This window comes from Xenopus tropicalis, chromosome 10 (genome assembly GCF_000004195.4).
Source record: "Xenopus tropicalis strain Nigerian chromosome 10, UCB_Xtro_10.0, whole genome shotgun sequence".
NCBI lineage: Eukaryota > Metazoa > Chordata > Amphibia > Anura > Pipidae > Xenopus > Xenopus tropicalis.
In genome coordinates this window covers 8,925,780-8,944,781 of record NC_030686.2, presented here as the reverse complement: position 1 = coordinate 8,944,781, position 19,002 = coordinate 8,925,780, and the positions used below count along the sequence as shown (strand labels likewise).

General features: G+C 41.8%; 1 protein-coding gene across 5 annotated transcripts in view; it reads left to right on the top strand.

Annotated features, from left to right (window-relative positions):
* rapgefl1 (Rap guanine nucleotide exchange factor like 1) overlaps positions 1–19,002 on the top strand; it is a 51,187-nt gene that overhangs the window by 12,212 nt on the left and 19,973 nt on the right. For all 5 annotated transcript variants that reach the window (NM_001127132.1, XM_012971530.3, XM_031893985.1 and 2 more), the window contains 7 exon segments: positions 10,626–10,704; positions 11,972–12,122; positions 13,297–13,394; positions 13,967–14,082; positions 14,359–14,526; positions 15,284–15,381; positions 16,156–16,278. In NM_001127132.1, the coding sequence (NP_001120604.1) occupies positions 10,626–10,704; positions 11,972–12,122; positions 13,297–13,394; positions 13,967–14,082; positions 14,359–14,526; positions 15,284–15,381; positions 16,156–16,278 (833 nt within the window).

The window sequence follows — 19,002 nt, the reverse complement described above, 5'->3', positions numbered from 1 at the left end:
GCAACGGGTTTTTCCGTAACTAAGGGTATAATCTAGCAGAGTCTGACATGTACAGGCAAATTGCATAGATCTGTAGAAGATTAAATAGTTCAGGGAGTTTGCATTAGTATGAATGATAGTAACACATATTCATTGTGTAGGCTACCAATGCATTTGGCAGGGATGGATTCTGTTGAATGTAGATTTATCTCCTGATGGCACTGTGAGCAATCTAGGGAATTCATATATTATTAAATGTATTTTAAAGCCAAACTTAACTGACACGTCTTAAATATAGTACAGGTATGGGATCCCTTATCCGGAAACACCTTATACAGAAAGTTCTGAATTACGGAAAGGCCATCTCCCATAGAACAGCCCTATTGGGTTTATTTCATGGTTAAATGATTCCCTTTTCTCTGTAATAATAAAACAGTACCTGTACTTGATCCCAACTAAGATATAATTACCCCTTATTGGGGCAGAACAGCCCTATTGGGTTTATTTAATGGTTAAATGATTACCTTTTCTCTGTAATAATAAAACAGTACCTGTACTTGATCACAACTAAGATATAATTAATCCTTACTGAAGGCAAAACAATCCTATTGGGGTTATTCAATATTTAAAAGGTTTTTAGCAGATTTAAGTTATGGAGATACAAATTACGGAAACATCCCTTATTCAGAAAACCCCAGGTCCCAAGCATTCTAGATACCAGGTCCCATACCTGTACACCAAGCTAATTCTGTTTTTAAAGAACATATCAAAAATAGAATGATAGAAGATGTTGGAAAGAGGCATAAAGAGGAACACAGCTTACACTAGAGACTACAATGGTGTAAAATGTATTTATATGATATATCCTGTCTGGTATTTATTATTATTATTATTATTGAAACTATAATTAAGTCTTACGGGGAAGGACACACAGAGCAATGAGTACACAGTGCACACTGCAAATTGCTCAGTTTTAATATGAGGTCCAGTATCTCTCAGAATTAATGACCCCCATTAGGCTCCCCCACCAAACAGCACCATGCTTGCTGACTTTCTCAGTATTGAGAATAAATTAGCAGAATATAATTAAATCATACCCTTTGCAATGCAAGGTTTCTGCTCTCATTCTTGTAGGATGTACAGAATCAGAATATTCGGGACCTGGGGTCTTCCAGGATAAGGGGTCTTTCCGTAATTCGGATCTCCTACCTAAAGTCTGTTAAAAACTTTATTTAAACAGTAATTAAACCCAATTGGATTGTATTGCCTCCAATAAGGATTAATTATATCTTAGTTGGGATCAAGTACAGGTACTGTTTTATTATTACAGAGAAAAGGGAATCATTTAACCATGAAATAAACCCAATAGGGCTGTTCTGCCCCCAATAAGGGGTAATTATATCTTAGTTGGGATCAAGTACAGGTACTGTTTTATTATTACAGAGAAAAGGGAATCATTTAACCATGAAATAAACCCAATAGGGCTGTTCTGCCCCAATAAGGGGTAATTATATCTTAGTTGGGATCAAGTACAGGTACTGTTTTATTATTACAGAGAAAAGGGAATCATTTAACCATGAAATAAACCCAATAGGGCTGTTCTGCCCCAATAAGGGGTAATTATATCTTAGTTGGGATCAAGTACAGGTACTGTTTTATTATTACAGAGAAAAGGGAATCATTTAACCATGAAATAAACCCAATAGGGCTGTTCTGCCCCAATAAGGGGTAATTATATCTTAGTTGGGATCAAGTACAGGTACTGTTTTATTATTACAGAGAAAAGGGAATCATTTAACCATGAAATAAACCCAATAGGGTTGTTCTGCCCCAATAAGGGGTAATTATATCTTAGTTGGGATCAAGTACAGGTACTGTTTTATTATTACAGAGAAAAGGGAATCATTTAACCATGAAATAAACCCAATAGGGTTGTTCTGCCCCAATAAGGGGTAATTATATCTTAGTTGGGATCAAGTACAGGTACTGTTTTATTATTACAGAGAAAAGGGAATCATTTAACCTTTAAATAAACCCAATAGGGCTGTTCTGCCCCCAATAAGGGGTAATTATATCTTAGTTGGGATCAAGTACAGGTACTGTTTTATTATTACAGAGAAAAGGGAATCATTTAACCATGAAATAAACCCAATAGGGCTGTTCTGCCCCAATAAGGGGTAATTATATCTTAGTTGGGATCAAGTACTGTTTTATTTTTACAGAGAAAAAGGAAATCATTTTTAAAAATGTGAATTATTTGGATAAAATGGAGTCTATGGGAGATGGCCTTTCCGTAATTTGGAACTTTCTGGATAATGGGTTTCCGGATAAGGGATCTGATACCTGTATAAGGAAAGCTTTTTTGTGAGGCCTTCGTAAGTAATTAACTCCACATTCACCAGCTAAAGAAAATGAAACCATACAACTGCATTTAGTCTATATATTCTATGCAAAGCACAAGGAGCTGTTTGACTGTATGGTCCCTTTAAATGGAACAATTCTAGTTGGCTGGGTAAGGGAGCTCTAGGATTGTTTGTGTGAACTTAAATAAACAGCATGACAGAAAGAAATGAAGATTTGAGAAAAGTTCTTCCCACGGTATGTAGCTTAGATTGTATACAGATAAGTACTAATACTGTTTCACGCTAGAGCAATGTAGCATACATGCTAAGGAACATATGGCTTTGTATGAAGGACTTGGAATCCACACCCAAGACAAGTTGCTCCGGCCAGTGTTACATTCCCAGTAAAGGTGGCCAGATTCGGATGTCGGATTCGGTTTGGGCAGAATCATGGATTCGGTTTGGGCAGAATCATGGATTCGGTTTGGGCAGAATCATGGATTCGGTTTGGGCAGAATCATGGATTCGGTTTGGGCAGAGGCATGGATTCGGCTGATCGAGTCCTGCTGAAAAAGGCAGAATCTTGGCCAAATCCTGGATTCGGTGCATCCCTATTATAAATAAACACAGATAATAAGGTTTAGGGGTTGACAATCAGACAGCGTTTCCCTAGGCTTAAGGTGGCCATACACGGGATGGGGACCCCATCAAGAAGCCAATGCAGCCCCCAATTCAAACGGAAAAATCAAACTTGCCGGATCGAGATCTGCCCGATATCAGGCAGATAAGCTGCCAAATCGCTCTAAAGGACCAATATCGGCAGCTAGAATTGGCCTGTGTGTGGCCACCTTTACTGGCCAAAGCTGGGGGCAGTATTTTCATAATATCCTGTTAATGTTGTTGTTGGTAAATGTTCCCGCGTTTACACCCCCGGCCTATCAATTTATGCCCCCCCAAGCAACCACCAACCCCTTTCACTTTCAGTTCCCACCAAATCACCTGGCTATGCCCCTGATCCACCCTAATCTCCATCTTATCACCAACCTGCCCTCACTGGAAATGTTTATTTAAAATACCCCTAAAGGCTTCCTTCCTGGAGCCTTGGGCTCTATGTACAGAATGCTGATGGCTTACATTTATTAAATAGTTTACATTTATTAAATAAATAAAGTAAAATGCAAAGCTAAGGACTCTGTATAAATAGGGAATATATACACAGGGCTGCTGTACACAGGGAATTGTACAGCAGCCCTTATTCCTCAGGACAACATGATGCCATTGATATAATGGGACTTTTCTGGTCTTTTCTTTGTGCGACTGTGATAGCTAATTGCACCATGCCATGAAAGGGAGGTGGGAGGGCCGATATATGTATTTACATTTCATAACATCATTTACAACCGTGTTGCTGAGTAATCATGGGTGTGAACAGATGAATGCTGGCCTCTTGTTCCAGGTGCAATGTATAAAAAAACAGGGACAAAGTGTCATGTGTTTTGGCCAAGATGCACTTTGTGGCCCTAGAATCTTTGTGCCATATGGAGTGCAAAGTGCACCGGTCAACTTCACCGGATTATATGGGAATTACGCAGCTTTGGACCCCCCCCCCCCCCCCCCCCAGCTCTTTGGCATTCCCCGGTTTTATTCAATTTCCCCATCTCCATTAAATATGTGTAGTGGGCCCTTAATTAGGTGGGAGGGCCCATTTGCATGTACAGTGACGTCACTCAGTGAGTGCCAATAGGCCACGCCAATGGGTTTTTTTTTTGTTTTCTACTTTTTACTCTACTACGAAGGCTCCAGGTCTGAATTGGGATTTAAAATAGGCCCTGGCATTTCAGGTACCCAGAGGCCCAAACAGCCCCCCAGCCCAATAAATAGTGACTGTCTGTGGCACCTTACAGCCCCCCTGGCATTCCCAGTACCCAGAGGCACAAACAGCCCCCCCAGCCCAATAAATAGTGACTGCCTATGGCACCTTACAGCAGCCCCCCTGGCATTCCCAGTACCCAGAGGCACAAACAGCCCCCCAGCCCAATAAATAGTGACTGTCTATGGCACCTTACAGCCCCCCTGGCATTACCAGTACCCAGAGGCACAAACAGCCCCCCAGCAGCCCAATAAATAGTGACTGTCTGTGGCACCTTACAGCCCCCCTGGCATTCCCAGTACCCAGAGGCCCAAACAGCCCCCCCAGCCCAATAAATAGTGACTGCCTATGGCACCTTACAGCAGCCCCCCTGGCATTCCCAGTACCCAGAGGCACAAACAGCCCCCCAGCCCAATAAATAGTGACTGTCTATGGCACCTTACAGCCCCCCTGGCATTACCAGTACCCAGAGGCACAAACAGCCCCCCAGCAGCCCAATAAATAGTGACTGTCTGTGGCACCTTACAGCCCCCCTGGCATTACCAGTACCCAGAGGCACAAACAGCCCCCCAGCAGCCCAATAAATAGTGACTGTCTGTGGCACCTTACAGCCCCTCTTGCATTCCCAGTACCCAGAGGCCCAAACAGCCCCCCCAGCCCAATAAATAGTGACTGTCTATGGCACCTTACAGCCCCCCCTCTCATTCCCAGGACCCAGAGGCACAAACAGCCCCCCCAGCCCAATAAATAGTGACTGTCTGTGGCACCTTACAGCCCCCCTGGCATTCCCAGTACCCAGAGGCACAAACAGCCCCCCAGCCCAATAAATAGTGACTGCCTATGGCATCTTACAGCAGCCCCTCTGGCATTTGCCAGAACCCACAGATTGCCAGTCCGGGCCTGGTATGCGCCCTTGGACCTGAACATAGAGAAGCTCTTAAAAGAAGAAGGCTATGTCTATTTTAGCAAAGAATTCTTAATTATTTATGTATTTGCTAAATCTCTGTAATAAATAGACAATACCTTGGTTATTAGAAGGTTGCTGTATGGCATGGTGCTCCTTAGTAGGAAGGCCCCAAGTCCCAATCATTCCACATAATAGATCTCATATACTGCCAAGTGGCTGCTTTTCCTCTTAAGTTGCTAAATGACCACCATTTGCTTGTGTTTTAGGACCCCATAAAGGGATTATTCACTTTTGAGTTAAATTTTAGTATGATGTAGAGAGTGCTATTCTGAGACAATTTGCAATTGGTCTTCAATTCTTTTTTTTATTGGTCGTTTTTCAATTATTTTACTTTTTGTTCTGCATCTCTCCAGTTTGGAATCTCAGCAATCTGGTTGCTAGGGTCCAAATTACCTTAGCAACCAGGGAATGGTTTGAGAAATTAATTAATATATGAATAGGAGAGGGGATAAATAATAAAAAGTAACAATAAAACTGTAGCCTCACAGAGAAATCGTTTTTTGGCTGCCGGGGTTAGTGACCCCCCCCCCCCCCCATTTGAAAGCTGGAAAGAGGCAGAAGAGGAAGGCAAATAATTAAAAAAAATGAAGACTAAAGGTCTGATTCTAGTTGCCGATATGGGTCCCTTAGACCGACTTGGCAGCTAATCGCCCGTGTATGGGCACTACCGACGGGCCTGCCCGACCGACATCTGGCCTGAAATCAGCCAGATATCGATCAGGACCGACTTTACCTTTACCCATCGTGACAATTCAATCGTTTGGCCCCAGAGCCAAATGACCGAATTAGCCTGGATTCTCCCGATATCGCCCACCCGTTAGTGGGGGATATCGGGAGAAGATGTCGCCAAGCGAGCGGATCTGAAGGTGTATGGGCACCTTAATTGAAAAGTTGCTTAGAATTGTCCATTCTATAACATAGTAGAGGGGAGCATAGGAAGCCACAAAACCATATTATTACTGAGTGTAACCTGTGCTGCTGGTCTTCTGTTATTTTATAGGGTTGAGATAGTCAACCCCAACCTACTAAACCAACTCTGGAAGTACCTATAGGCGGTCACCCCAATGTGTAAAGCGTTCAGGAAAATATACCCGAAGCAGACAAACAAGATGATCTGGAAATAAAATACAAAGAAAGGAAGATATAAAACTCTGACTGCTATTATGAGTCAATTCCTACAACATGTAGTAGAGGCTTCTACAGTTTATAGGTCTCGTATCCAATAAAGCATTTGCATGGCAGACGCTCATTAAAACCAAAAAGAAATACATTATTTTTGGACTGTGTATCCATTATGCCAGTATATCCCACCCCAATGCTGATAAGGAACAGTGTCCATGCATTTCAAAATGGCGTCTTTGTCTTTCTTCTTGGAGGAACCTATTAATATTACAGCTATGACTGTTGAGTGATACAGGTGGTAGGGACAGGTTAGAAGGTAATATGATCTCATGTCTTTAATCTTAACCATGAAATAAACCCAATAGGGCTGTTCTGCCCCCAATAAGGGGTAATTATATCTTAGTTGGGATCAAGTACAGGTACTGTTTTATTATTACAGAGAAAAGGGAATCATTTAACCATGAAATAAACCCAATAGGGCTGTTCTGCCCCAATAAGGGGTAATTATATCTTAGTTGGGATCAAGTACAGGTACTGTTTTATTATTACAGAGAAAAGGGAATCATTTAACCATGAAATAAACCCAATAGGACTGTTCTGCCCCAATAAAGGGTAATTCTATCTTAGTTGGGATCAAGTACAGGTACTGTTTTATTATTACAGAGAAAAGGGAATCATTTAACCATGAAATAAACCCAATAGGGCTGTTCTGCCCCAATAAGGGGTAATTATATCTTAGTTGGGATCAAGTACAGGTACTGTTTTATTATTACAGAGAAAGGGGAATCATTTAACCATGAAATAAACCCAATAGGACTGTTCTGCCCCCAGTAAGGGGTAATTATATCTTAGTTGGGATCAAGTACAGGTAATGTTTTATTATTACAGAGAAAAGGGAATCATTTAACCATGAAATAAACCCAATAGGACTGTTCTGCCCCCAATAAGGGGTAATTATATCTTAGTTGGGATCAAGTACAGGTACTGTTTTATTATTACAGAGAAAAGGGAATCATTTAACCATGAAATAAACCCAGTAGGGCTGTTCTGCCCCAATAAGGGGTAATTATATCTTAGTTGGGATCAAGTACAGGTAATGTTTTATTATTACAGAGAGGGGCTGGGACAGCATTTACTCTGCTGCTCATATTCTCTTTTGAATGTGTCGGCCCTATGTATGTGTATGTGTATGTATGTGAAATATCATGTGAGTGCAACTGTTGCACGTAGGGATAGGCAGCAGGCTCAGACAGGCACAGTTTTTATGCCAGATGCATTGCAGGCACTTTAGGAAGGGAGAAAAGAGATTTTCCTCCACATGTAATAAAAGGCCCTAAGTTTGCCCAGGAGCAGCAACCAATAAGATGCTCACTTTTAAACTGGTAAATGCTACCTGCTGATTGGCTGCTATAGGTGATAAGTGTAGCAAGCTTTGCTCCTTACATTACATGTGCCCTATAATACAGCTGGCTGCTGTGTGGTTTCTGTGCGACTCCTGATGTGCCAGAATTCTCTGCAGAGCAATATGATCTCACTACAGGCTCTAAGGCTAATGGCATATGCAGCGTCTCCGTTGGAGGATTTTGGCAATACTAATGCTGATGTGAATGGAAACCCAAGCAGCGGCGGTTTCTATTTATGTCAGTGACAGATGGCACAGGGGGTATCGGGCATGTCTCCACCAGCAGAGAAACTCTATATGTGCATTTGCCAATGGTAGAGATGGGCAGCAGTTTAAAGGGGAAGTTCAGCGTCAGAGCCAAAAGCCCTATTATACCTATCACTGTAATATGTTCCTTCAAACAGTAGGAATAAATACCATTTTTATATGCTGAAATCCAGCTGCAAAACTGTTCTTCTCTTTCTGCATTATTTGAAATCCGAGCAGGGGAGGAGGGACTAAAACACTGATGTTACAAATTGCAACAACTTCTCCCCAGCTTACAGACAGCATGCAGGAACTACATAACCCACAATGCATTGCACTGGGATGTTCCTTTCCTTATTGACATCACATGTGGAGCAGGGAATTGTGGGATTGGGAGGTGGCAGGCTGAGGGGAGGCGCTACTTTTACAGTTTATTTGAGTCACAAAGTAGTCAGCCAGATCAGCAGGGGAACGGGGGGGGGGGGGGGGACGGCGGGGGGCTTAGGGAACTGTTCCAAACCAGATTATTACATTAAAAATCATGAAAAGGCTGCGTATTGTTTAATTGATGTATACTGCAAAGTTTATTTTCTTTACGTTTCAAAAAGCTTAAGTTGTGTTTGGGTGGAGTTCCCCTTTAAAGTTAAAAATGTTGTTCCTATAATGAATCTGGATGCTGTGTGTAATTCCTAGTGGGGTACAGGGGCCAAAACGGACATCACTGGGGTTGATCACTTTATTGGAATAAGCCTAGATCTTTCCATAGCTTCCAGACATTGTGGCGATAGACCCAGGACAGGGAGAATGTGTACGAACCCACTGTTGTTCTGCAGAGATATGACTTGGGTGTGCCTGTGCTATAATGACACGCCAGGGCACACTCGGCAGGTATGTACATACTTCATGTTTCATAACTTCAGGATCAGGGAGTGTGCAGCATTCTTTGTGGGGAAAGGCTCTCCGTATTGGGCCTGAGGGCTACAGTCAGGATGCAGGCGTTGGCAGGAACCACAGACAGAGAAGCCAGCCAGTCCCTTTATATTAGGCACGGGGTCCGATTTTCTAGCATATTAGCAAGTCTGCACTGGTGCAGTTGCCCTTAGTAACCAATCAGATATTTGCTTTCACATTTGTAGCAGTCAAATCAATAATATGAACAAAGGTGGCCATACACGCTAAGATCCGCTCACTTGGTCGCCAAGTGAGCGGATCTTCTCCTGATATCCCCACCCGGGTGGGCGATATCGGGCTAATTTGTTCGTTTGGCCCTGGGGCTAAATGATCAAATAAGAACGATAGGTGTAGGTGCAGTCGGTTCGGAGACCTCGCCAAGTGAGTGGATCTTCTCCCAATATCCCCACCTACGGGTGGGCAATGTCGGGCAAATTCAGGCTAATTTGGTCGTTTGGCCCTGGTGCCAAACAATCAAATTAGAACGACAGTTATAGGTGCAGTTGGTCGTCATCAATGAGCCAATGCGGTCCCCGATCCGACTACATTTTTTAAACCTGCCCGATTGATATCTGCCCCATTTTAGGCCAGATGTCGGTCGGGCAGGCCCCTCGTTAGTGCCCCTACACGGGTCGATAAGCTGCCGAGTCAGTCTAAGAGACCGATATCGGCATCTACAGTCGGCCCGTATATGGCCACGTTTAGGGATGTGCCGTATCGATGATTTGTTTCGGGATTCAGCCTTTTTCAGCAGGATTCGGATTCGCCCAAATCCACACTCCTGGCCAAACCGTGTTTGAATCCTTAAAATCACGCGACTTTTTGTCACATAAACATGCAAGTTGACATTTTTTGCACACAGCGTTCTTTAACCCTTCAGATTTGGTCTGGTGTTGGGCCGAATCTTTTACAAAGGATTCGTGGGTTTGGTCAAATTTGAAAATAGTGGATTAAGTGCATCCCTTATATAAAATGACTGTAGGCACACTAGCAGTCTGATTAGACTGCTAGTGTACTGAGTTGGCTGAGTTGCTATTGGTAACTGCACTGTTGCACCTATTTTATTAAATCAGCCCCCCTGTAAGTAAGTAGTGATGTATTAAAGTTGAATTAGAAAACAACCATCTCCAATGGCCCTACGCGTTTCATGCCCTAGGGCCATTGGAAATGTTTGTTTGTTCTATTGTGTGGCTCTGTGGATTTTCAATGTGCCCGGAGCCCCCTTTCTTCTGTTCATTGACGCTTTTCCGCTCCCTAAGCTGAGGGCTTGTGCACCACTGAATTTACAACAGGTACCAATGGCACCGTTTCTTATTAAGTAGGGATGTATAACATATTCGGCAGTTGTAACGATGGTTTGGCTCATCTAGGTTCAAACCCAATGACGTCTTTGTGCTAAATTAAGTCTCCAATGTCCGTGGCCCTCTGTGCCCCATAAGGGAAGATGCAAACAACCTTATGTAATATATGTAACTAAGTTTGCCCAGGAGCAGTAACCCATGGCAACCAATAGAATTATTTACTTTTAAACAGCTGACCAGTAAATGTTACCTGCTGATTGGTCACTGTTGGTTACTGCATCTGGGCAAACTTAGTGCCTTTTATTACATAACCTCCAAAATGTCCAAACTGCTAAATTGTGTTTTTTTTTTCTCTTTTCCACATTTTCTTCTTTCTCCAGTAATTGCCACCTCCCCATGCTCATACATTAATCTCACGCTCTTTCTTGTCATTCTGTGTTTTCAGAATTGGCCCTGGACGACTTTATCCTCACGCATACGCTATTTATGCCGACAGAGGAGCTCCTCCTCCAATTACAGCAGTAATATCCTTTCAGAAGGCTGGCGTCCTGCCTGTGGCACCTAAACGGGCAAGGCATAGGTGTGGGATGCTTGATATTTTCCATGAATCAGTTTTGGTACTCCCTGTACTTTTTGCCATCTACCTCTGACTTTTTCCAACTTTCAAATGGGGGTCACTGACCCCATCAGCCAAAAAACAAATGCTCTGTGCAACTGCCATTTTATTGTTATTGCAACTTTTTATCACCCTATCTTTCTATGTAGACCATCTCCTATTCATATTCCAGGCTCTCATTCAAATCAGTGTCCGGTTGCTAGGGTATTTTGCACCATAGCAACCAGATAGCTTCTGAAATTCTGAACTAGAAAGCTGCTGAATATAAGTTAAATAACTCGAATAATAAAAAAAGACCAATTGCATATTGTCTCAGAATATCATTTTCTAACCGTCAACTTTTAGTATGATGTAGACCTTGATATGCTGAGACAATTTGCAGTTGGTTTGCATTTTTTCCTTTTTCTTAGTTATTAAGCTTTTTGATTAGCAGCTCTCCAGTTTGATATGTCAACAGCAATCTGGTTGCTAGGGTCTTATTTACCTTAGCAACCAGGCAGTGGTGTGAATGAGAGACTGGAATATGAAAAGGAGCGGGACTCAATAGAAAGATAAGGAATAACAAGTACCAATAGAATTGTAGCCTCACAGAGCAATAGTTTTTTGGCTGCCGGGGTCAGTGACCCCCATGTGAGAGCTGGAGATATTTAGATGAAGATGGCAAACAATTAAAAAACTATAACATTAATTTTAGTACGTTATAGAATGGCTAATTCTAATCAACAATTGACCCCCCCTTTTTTTTTCTTTTTTCACGGATTTGGAAAGCAAATAATGCTAAATGCCACCCACCTTCATGCAACTTGACAGTCATTGTCCCTTCTCTTTGTCATTTACATGGTACATGAGTGTTTGTCAACCAGGGGAAGTCTACAAATCTCCTGAAAATACCTTTTGTATTGTAGTCAACGGTAATTGCTGCCGGTAAAACTGATTATCCGCTTAATCGCATGAAATTAAATGAAATTGCCTGAAGAAGCATCGTCACGTGACTAAGTGGATAATCCGTTTTACTGGCGGCAATTCCTATTGACTACAATACAAAGGTATTTTCAGGAGATTCATAGCCCGAAGTGCTATCACTCTTAACCCATGCCTGTGCGTTTACTTTCTAAAGTCCCCCCTCTGTTTAACCTCTGTTGCTGACATGACTGCCGTTTCCTTAACAATGGCACCTTCTGCGGCTGCAGCCGATATACTACTCCGGCGTGGGAAGGGAGCGACCCTCTTCAGAGGAAGCAGGCTGTACTCTCATCTCTTTTACACCTCTTGGATATTTACAAGGACGCTCTCCAGGAGGAGGAGAGGACATTCCAGCTAATCAAGGTTAGTTCTGGCAGCCCAAAGTTCTACTGTCACCGGTGTCCACTGCTCCGCTGATACACACAGAACCCCGGGGAACACTGTTTACATAGTAAATAATTCACTTTTAATTTTATTCTTGAACCAACTAATGTATTTGTAGCTGTAATATTGGTGTGTAGGCGCCATCTCAGTGCATTGTGCCTGAGTCTGAGCTTTCAGCCAGCGCTACACATTAGAACTGCTTTCAGCTAACCTATTGTTTCTCCTACTCCCATGTAACTGGAGGAGTCCCAAGCCGGACTTGGATTTCTTACTATTGAGTGCTATTCTGATACCTACTGGGAGCTGCAATCTTGCTCCCTTCCCATTGTTCTGTTGATCGGCTGCTGGGGATGAGAGGGGGGTGATATCACTTCAACTTGCAGCGCAGCAGTAAAGTGTACCTGAGTCTGAGCTTTCAGAAGGAGCCAGCGCTACACATTAGAACTGCTTTCAGCTAACCTATTGTTTCTCTTACTCCCATGTAACTGGAGGAGTCCCAAGCCGGACTTGGATTTCTTACTATTGAGTGCTATTCTGATACCTACTGGGAGCTGCTATCTTGCTCCCTTCCCATTGTTCTGCTGATTGGCTGCTGGGGGGAAGGGGGGGGGGAGATCACTCCAACTTGCAGCACAGCAGTAAAGTGAGACTGAAGTTTATCAGAGCACAGGTCACATGGCTGTGGCACCCTGGGAAATGAAGAATATGGCTAGCCCCATGGGAAAAACAGATTACAATGCAGCATTCTGCTGGAGAAGCTCTATTAACTGATGGGGTTTGTAAAAAACCATGGTCACGCTGAAATTAGTCATTAGGGAGAGCAAAATCTTAACGTGTATGGCCACCTTAACTCCTGGAGCTAATTATTTAAGTGTTTACGTCATTGTGTAATTTATGTAGTAAATAGAACCATTGTGGCCTAGACAGAGAGCACTTAAACCCTAACTAGAAGTATTCCAGTAACTTGTTATTGTGACAGGGCGGCAGTCACAATAGAAACGAAACAATGACACTAATAAACTATTTATTGTGTGACACATGGCTGCCGCTTAGAGCCCTATTCATTGCGCACAAAGTGTATTGCTTGGCAGAATGTGGATTATGCTGTTCCTTGATTGTAGTTCATAACATATTTTTCTACATTGCCTTTTAGGATTTCTATGTCTTGGTGATGAGGGATGCCCCGAATTTCCCACAGCTGGAGGGGAGCGTCATCCGATTGCACAGGCTTGTGGAAAGCGCTGAGCTCAGGTGACATTTCCTATTCTCAGGTGACATATTACAGTTTAATATGAAGTGACTGGGCAAGCATTAATGATGCACAGTGGGACAGCACACAGACAATATAACACCTATTGTCAGACAAAAACAGACAGGCTTTAGTCACGTAGGCAAATGTTTTCCTTTGTTTATTAACTCATAGCAACTAACCTGATAGTTACTTTTAACTATCAGACTCAAAATACTAATTGCTGGTTGGCTGATCTAGATTACTGGCTTGGGGAAAACAATAAAGTGAACTTTACTTTCCCAAACGGATTTATTTATATATGTATACACATATTTTAGATATATCAGTCCTTGTAGTGTCTGCACTCAAATGCCAAAAATGTGTATATAAGGGGGTGCACAGTCAAATATAGCATATACAAAAATATATTGCAAGACTGGCACAGCCTGTAAAAGCAAAACTTTATTGTGAACATATTGCACAGAATAATCAGACGTTTTCGGGCCTCAGTAGGACCGTTCCCAAGGAAAGGTAGATATATATATTTTTGTATATATCTAGGCAAAGTTCATCATCTCTTTTCCTTCTACAGGCTTACAGATGGCAGTGCCACTCAATGCTCAAAGCAAGTCAAACCTCTCTTCCGCCATTTCCGAAGAATCGACTCCTGCCTGCAGCCACGGGTGGCATTCAGGGGCTCTGACGAGAGTAAGTACCCTGTTAAACCTTCATTTGTGTATGATAATAATGGGATGGTATTGGATGGTCGAATACATGTGACTCCACTTAAACTGTTCTCTGTTACAGTCTATGAGTATAATGTACTAAATGGTACAAATTGTCTTAGGTAGCCTCTACTGGTCACTTTGGGGAAAAAAAAACCTGCTTTTGCTATGGCTTATAGACTTGGGAAAATATTGTGTGTCTTATCACATTACCCTACGTTATTTAATGACATTCTTCTTATTGCCTTCTTTTTGCCAGTTTTTTGCAGGGTCTACATGCCTGATCATTCGTACGTTACAATTAGGAGCCGACTTTCTGCTTCTGTCTCTGATATCCTGACCTCTGTTTCTGAGAAACTGCAATATTCAGAAGAACAGGGGCAGAGAGAGGAACCCCTGATCCTGGTGGCTGTGACAAGTGCTGGAGGTAAGTGAGAATTGCAAAATATTGTCTCCTTACAGGACTTTTGCTCTTTAGCCAACTGCACTAAATTTTTACTGAAGGTACATTGACTTCTAAATAATAACTCCAGATCCTAAATACATTATAGAGTGAGGGGCAGAACTAGTGTCACCCAAAATACGAAAAATAAAGTGAGAGACATTGGGTAGTTGGCAACGCAAATACATTAAATACAAGAAGCAGTGGGGACTTTAGCCCCAAATGCATTAAATACAATGAGAGGCAATGATTTCTAACAACACAGATCCTCTTACCCTTCCAAAAAGTAGATTTCCTGAAGGCTGGAGAAGATTTCATCATGGTAGAGATAAAATTACTTCAGAAATGCATTGCTAAAAATGCTCACTTAGTGGTAGACATGAATATAGCACCCAGGCAGGAAAGCCTGTATTATGTGACTTGGATTGTGTACAGGGACAGTACAGGGAATAGGGGATACAATAAGTTACCTGAAAGCAGTTCTTATATGCAGCACTGGCTCCTTCTGAAAGCTCATACTCAGGCACATTGCCTTTTTTTCTATTTTGCATTGAGTTGCTTACTGGCACTACTTACTAGTTCAAGGGCAATTGGGGTGGGGGGGACAGACCAAAATGTGTCCTTCCATAACATGTTTAGTGGCACAGTTTGTTTTTCTATGATGTTGTCTGCCACCTTTGTTACTATTTATAAATGGATACATTGGCAGACAGCGCTCATTGTAATGATCCTTTCTTCTCAGACAAGGTTCTGCTGAAGCCAGATGATGGCTGTATCTTTACCACTCTGGGGATTAATAGTCACTTGTTCGCCTGCAATCGGGAGGAGCTGCGCTCTTTGGTGAGTATTTTCACCTTCGTCTGGAAACTTGTGTAGTTTTATCGGCTGGTTTATTATCATTTCCTACCCAATCAAGGATGCACTAGATTAAGGATTCAGTTTGGGATTTGGCTGAAGAGTTAATAAGCACAATAAAACCTAGAACACTCAAATATAAAACCTCTAAAGCAAATAGGTCTTAAGGCAATTGCTCCTTATTGCTGTGTAGCAAAAAGTAAGTATAGGATCTGTTGAATATTTGGGTACTCCCTCTCAGGCAGACTTATTTGCCCATGGTGTGCCATGTCTCAGGATTAGTGACCCCGGGGTACCCAAACATGCACAAGCAAGGTGGTGGTTTACAGCATTTTAGTGGGGTACATTGTACACAATACTTTTTTTTTGTTTGTTGTTTTATTTACACCGTTCCTGTCTGCATTTTTCATCACTTGAGATTTAAAGGGTGCAGTTGAGCCTTGGTAGACCTAGGTGTGGGAATGTCTCTGAAGACTCTAGAGCCCTGCGGGGCCCTTTGAATGTGGGATTCTGGAGTGTTTGGGAGTTCTTCCCTAATAAAGGAGGGTTCATTTTGATTTTGCACACTTCACATGCATTGTGTTTTAAGCACTTGGTGAAACAAGCATGACCTCTGGCTTTTGATAAAAGCCCAAGGTTACCCTTTTATGCCTTGAGTTGTATATAGGCTAGATACATTGTCTGCAGCAAAAAATCAAATTTTGCATCAGTGGTATTGCTTGTTACCTAAATATAATATAAATGGCATGACTCTTTCAGGTTCCCCTTCCAGAGGAAGTTCAACTGCCTCCCGAAGACTCCCATATTCACAGGATTGAGGCAGAAGACTTGGCCAATCAACTGAGTGCTTTCCACTGGGAACTTTTCAGCTGTGTGCATGAGGTGAGTGAAAAAGCTATATTATATATATATATATATATGCACATTTTCTCAAACTGGGATATTCTCATGCTGTGTAGGCTGGCACAGTTAACCACTCCCTCGACTTGTTCCACGTTAAAGTGATAGATTCTTGGACTTGAAGTCCGTCTGATTTCCAGAGAATCTGTGTACTGGCCACCATGGAGGGACTTCTCAGCTTTGGCAGTAGTGAGTGGTAGCCCACGTGAGTCAGACTATCATGCTGTGCTCACCACTAAATTTGGATCTTCATACCTTAAGTCTACTAAAATATCAATAAAAAATTAATTAAACCCAATGGGATTATTTTGAATCCAGTAAGGAATAATTATAATTTAGTTGGGATCAAATACAAAGCACTGTTTTATTTTTACAGAGAAAAAGGAAATCGATTTTAAAATCTAAATTATTTGATTAAAATGGAGTCTATGGGAGAAAGGCTTTCCGTAATTCAAAGCTTTCTGGATATCGGGTTTCCGGATAACGGATCCCATACCTGTGTATATATAACACAAAGGAGTCATAGCATACGGACTAAATATAGGCTATAAAAGTCAGTCATGGAAGTTTTAAGCCTAGTTTTTTATATACTATAATAATATAGATCTTCATAAACAGTTGCCGTATTTCTAGAAGAATTCTGGTGTTAGTAAATTGTAAAACTGCTCCACCCTGCTACTTCATTGTAGTTGCGTGGCCAAAAGTATCAGTTGCCATGATCTTCCTTTAATGAGCCCTTGCTGCCTTAGATCTTGTAAATCCATCAATTTAAAACGAGCAACAATTATTTCTATCAGCACCCGTTCCTTTTCTCTTTCAACAACTAATGAAAAACTTGTCAGCCGGTAGTTTACCTGGTTCTGGCACACTTCCAGTATTGTGAAAAGTAACTAACAGTTCTTTAGTCATCTGTCGTTGGGCACCTTCTCCAATAGCAGCGTTTGGAACAAAAAGTCCAGCAGTTCACGTCCTACAGGTGATCTGTCAAAGTCCTCTTCCATTCATGAAAAGAAAGAACCATTCCTCCCTCAATGTAAACATATAGCAGTTCTGAAACATGTAAAAGGCAGTTCTTTGACATAAATAAAGTCCATTTATTTCTTACAGGTACAGACTCTGGTGTCCAGCGGCAGCATAAACAAAACATAACAAAACCCTTGCCACACTTGGGCTCGAACTACTACACAGGGTGCAGTAGGGAACCTAGGGGAAATATATCTCCCTTCTAACTCTATTCCCAGTACCAGCTCACACCCTGGACCAGCAGTCCTCAAACTACGGCCCGCGGGCCAAATCCGGCCGAATTTACCCGGCCCCCCACTGCGTCCTTACCCCTGGCAGTGTTCTGCCTTTTGCTTCCACGCTACTTCCTGTTACAGTTAGAGCTGCATTACTTCCTGTCAGCTGATCTCTGACGGAGCGCGGCTCAAGGGAATAGTTGTAAAAGGGCAATATTTGGCAATATACATATTTCAGTTTGGTGAGATTCTTTAATAGTTCGGTTAACATAAACATAAGGTCAGTTAACATAAATATAAACCCCAAGGGTGGAACCATCCCCACAGTATGGGAAACACTGACTTGAAAAAGACACTGTTACAGGGAAAATGTAACAGCAACCAATCCAATCCTTAATTTCCAGGAAGTAGCTGACAAGTAAATTCTATCTGCTGATTGGTTGCAGGGCCACAACTAGGGGTAGGCAAAATATTCCTCTGCCTAGGGTGCATGGTGTGGGGTTTTGGCACTGGACACATACCTCTTCTGCCTGCCTTTCCCTACCATATTCCATGAATAATGAATGTAGCCATCCATGTTTAATATATACTCAGGAAGGGCTCACTTCACGGTGGATTTTAACAGTAACATTATATGCCCAGTAATTATACAGTTGTACATATACATGTATTTGTTTATTTATAACTGCGTTTTAGGTTTCACCGGAGGCTGCGCCCATAACTAATACACCAACCATCCTTTACTTGTACAGCAGCCAATTAGGAATATTTTTGAATAGCCTAATCTACTTAGATTATGAAAGTTGGATTGGCTACTATGAGTTAGTAAAGCAGTTTATTATTGGCTGATTTATTTATAAGACCGTATTTTACCAACCGGATAATGATAATGTGGTTAGTGGTGCATATTTTTCTAGAAATGTTTGCGGAGATTTCTGAGAATGCCTCAGTGTAGCATATAGCAATGTTCAGGTTTCCCTTAATTTATATTTACTTTTTGTTTCTTTATGTATAGCTAGCATATATGTATGTATAACGCACTACAAAGATACGCAACACTATACAATCTTACAATGTACAAACACAGGGAGAACATGTATAATAATAAATACAATAAATAAGTATAAATACATTGCGATTTAGTGCCATGTGGTCTGAGATAGTAGAAAAAAGGTCCCTGCCCTGGAGAGCTTACAGTCTAAGGATATGGTACATTGCGCAGTCTTACAAAGAGTCACCTAGAAAATAGCTGACATGTTAACCCTTTCCTATATCTTTTACCTTAACTCTAACGGTCCTTGTTATTCCTTCTTGTCCTGGGGGGGGCTACAAAAGAGTGAGAATCGGCTCGTGCTCCAGTTTCTATAGTTACCCAAAAAAATTTTTTTCTACGTTTCCTTCTGTACCCTGTATTAAATCTGTTTTCATGTCAGTCTTATCAAAAATAGCTATTCCTCCTCCTCTTTTC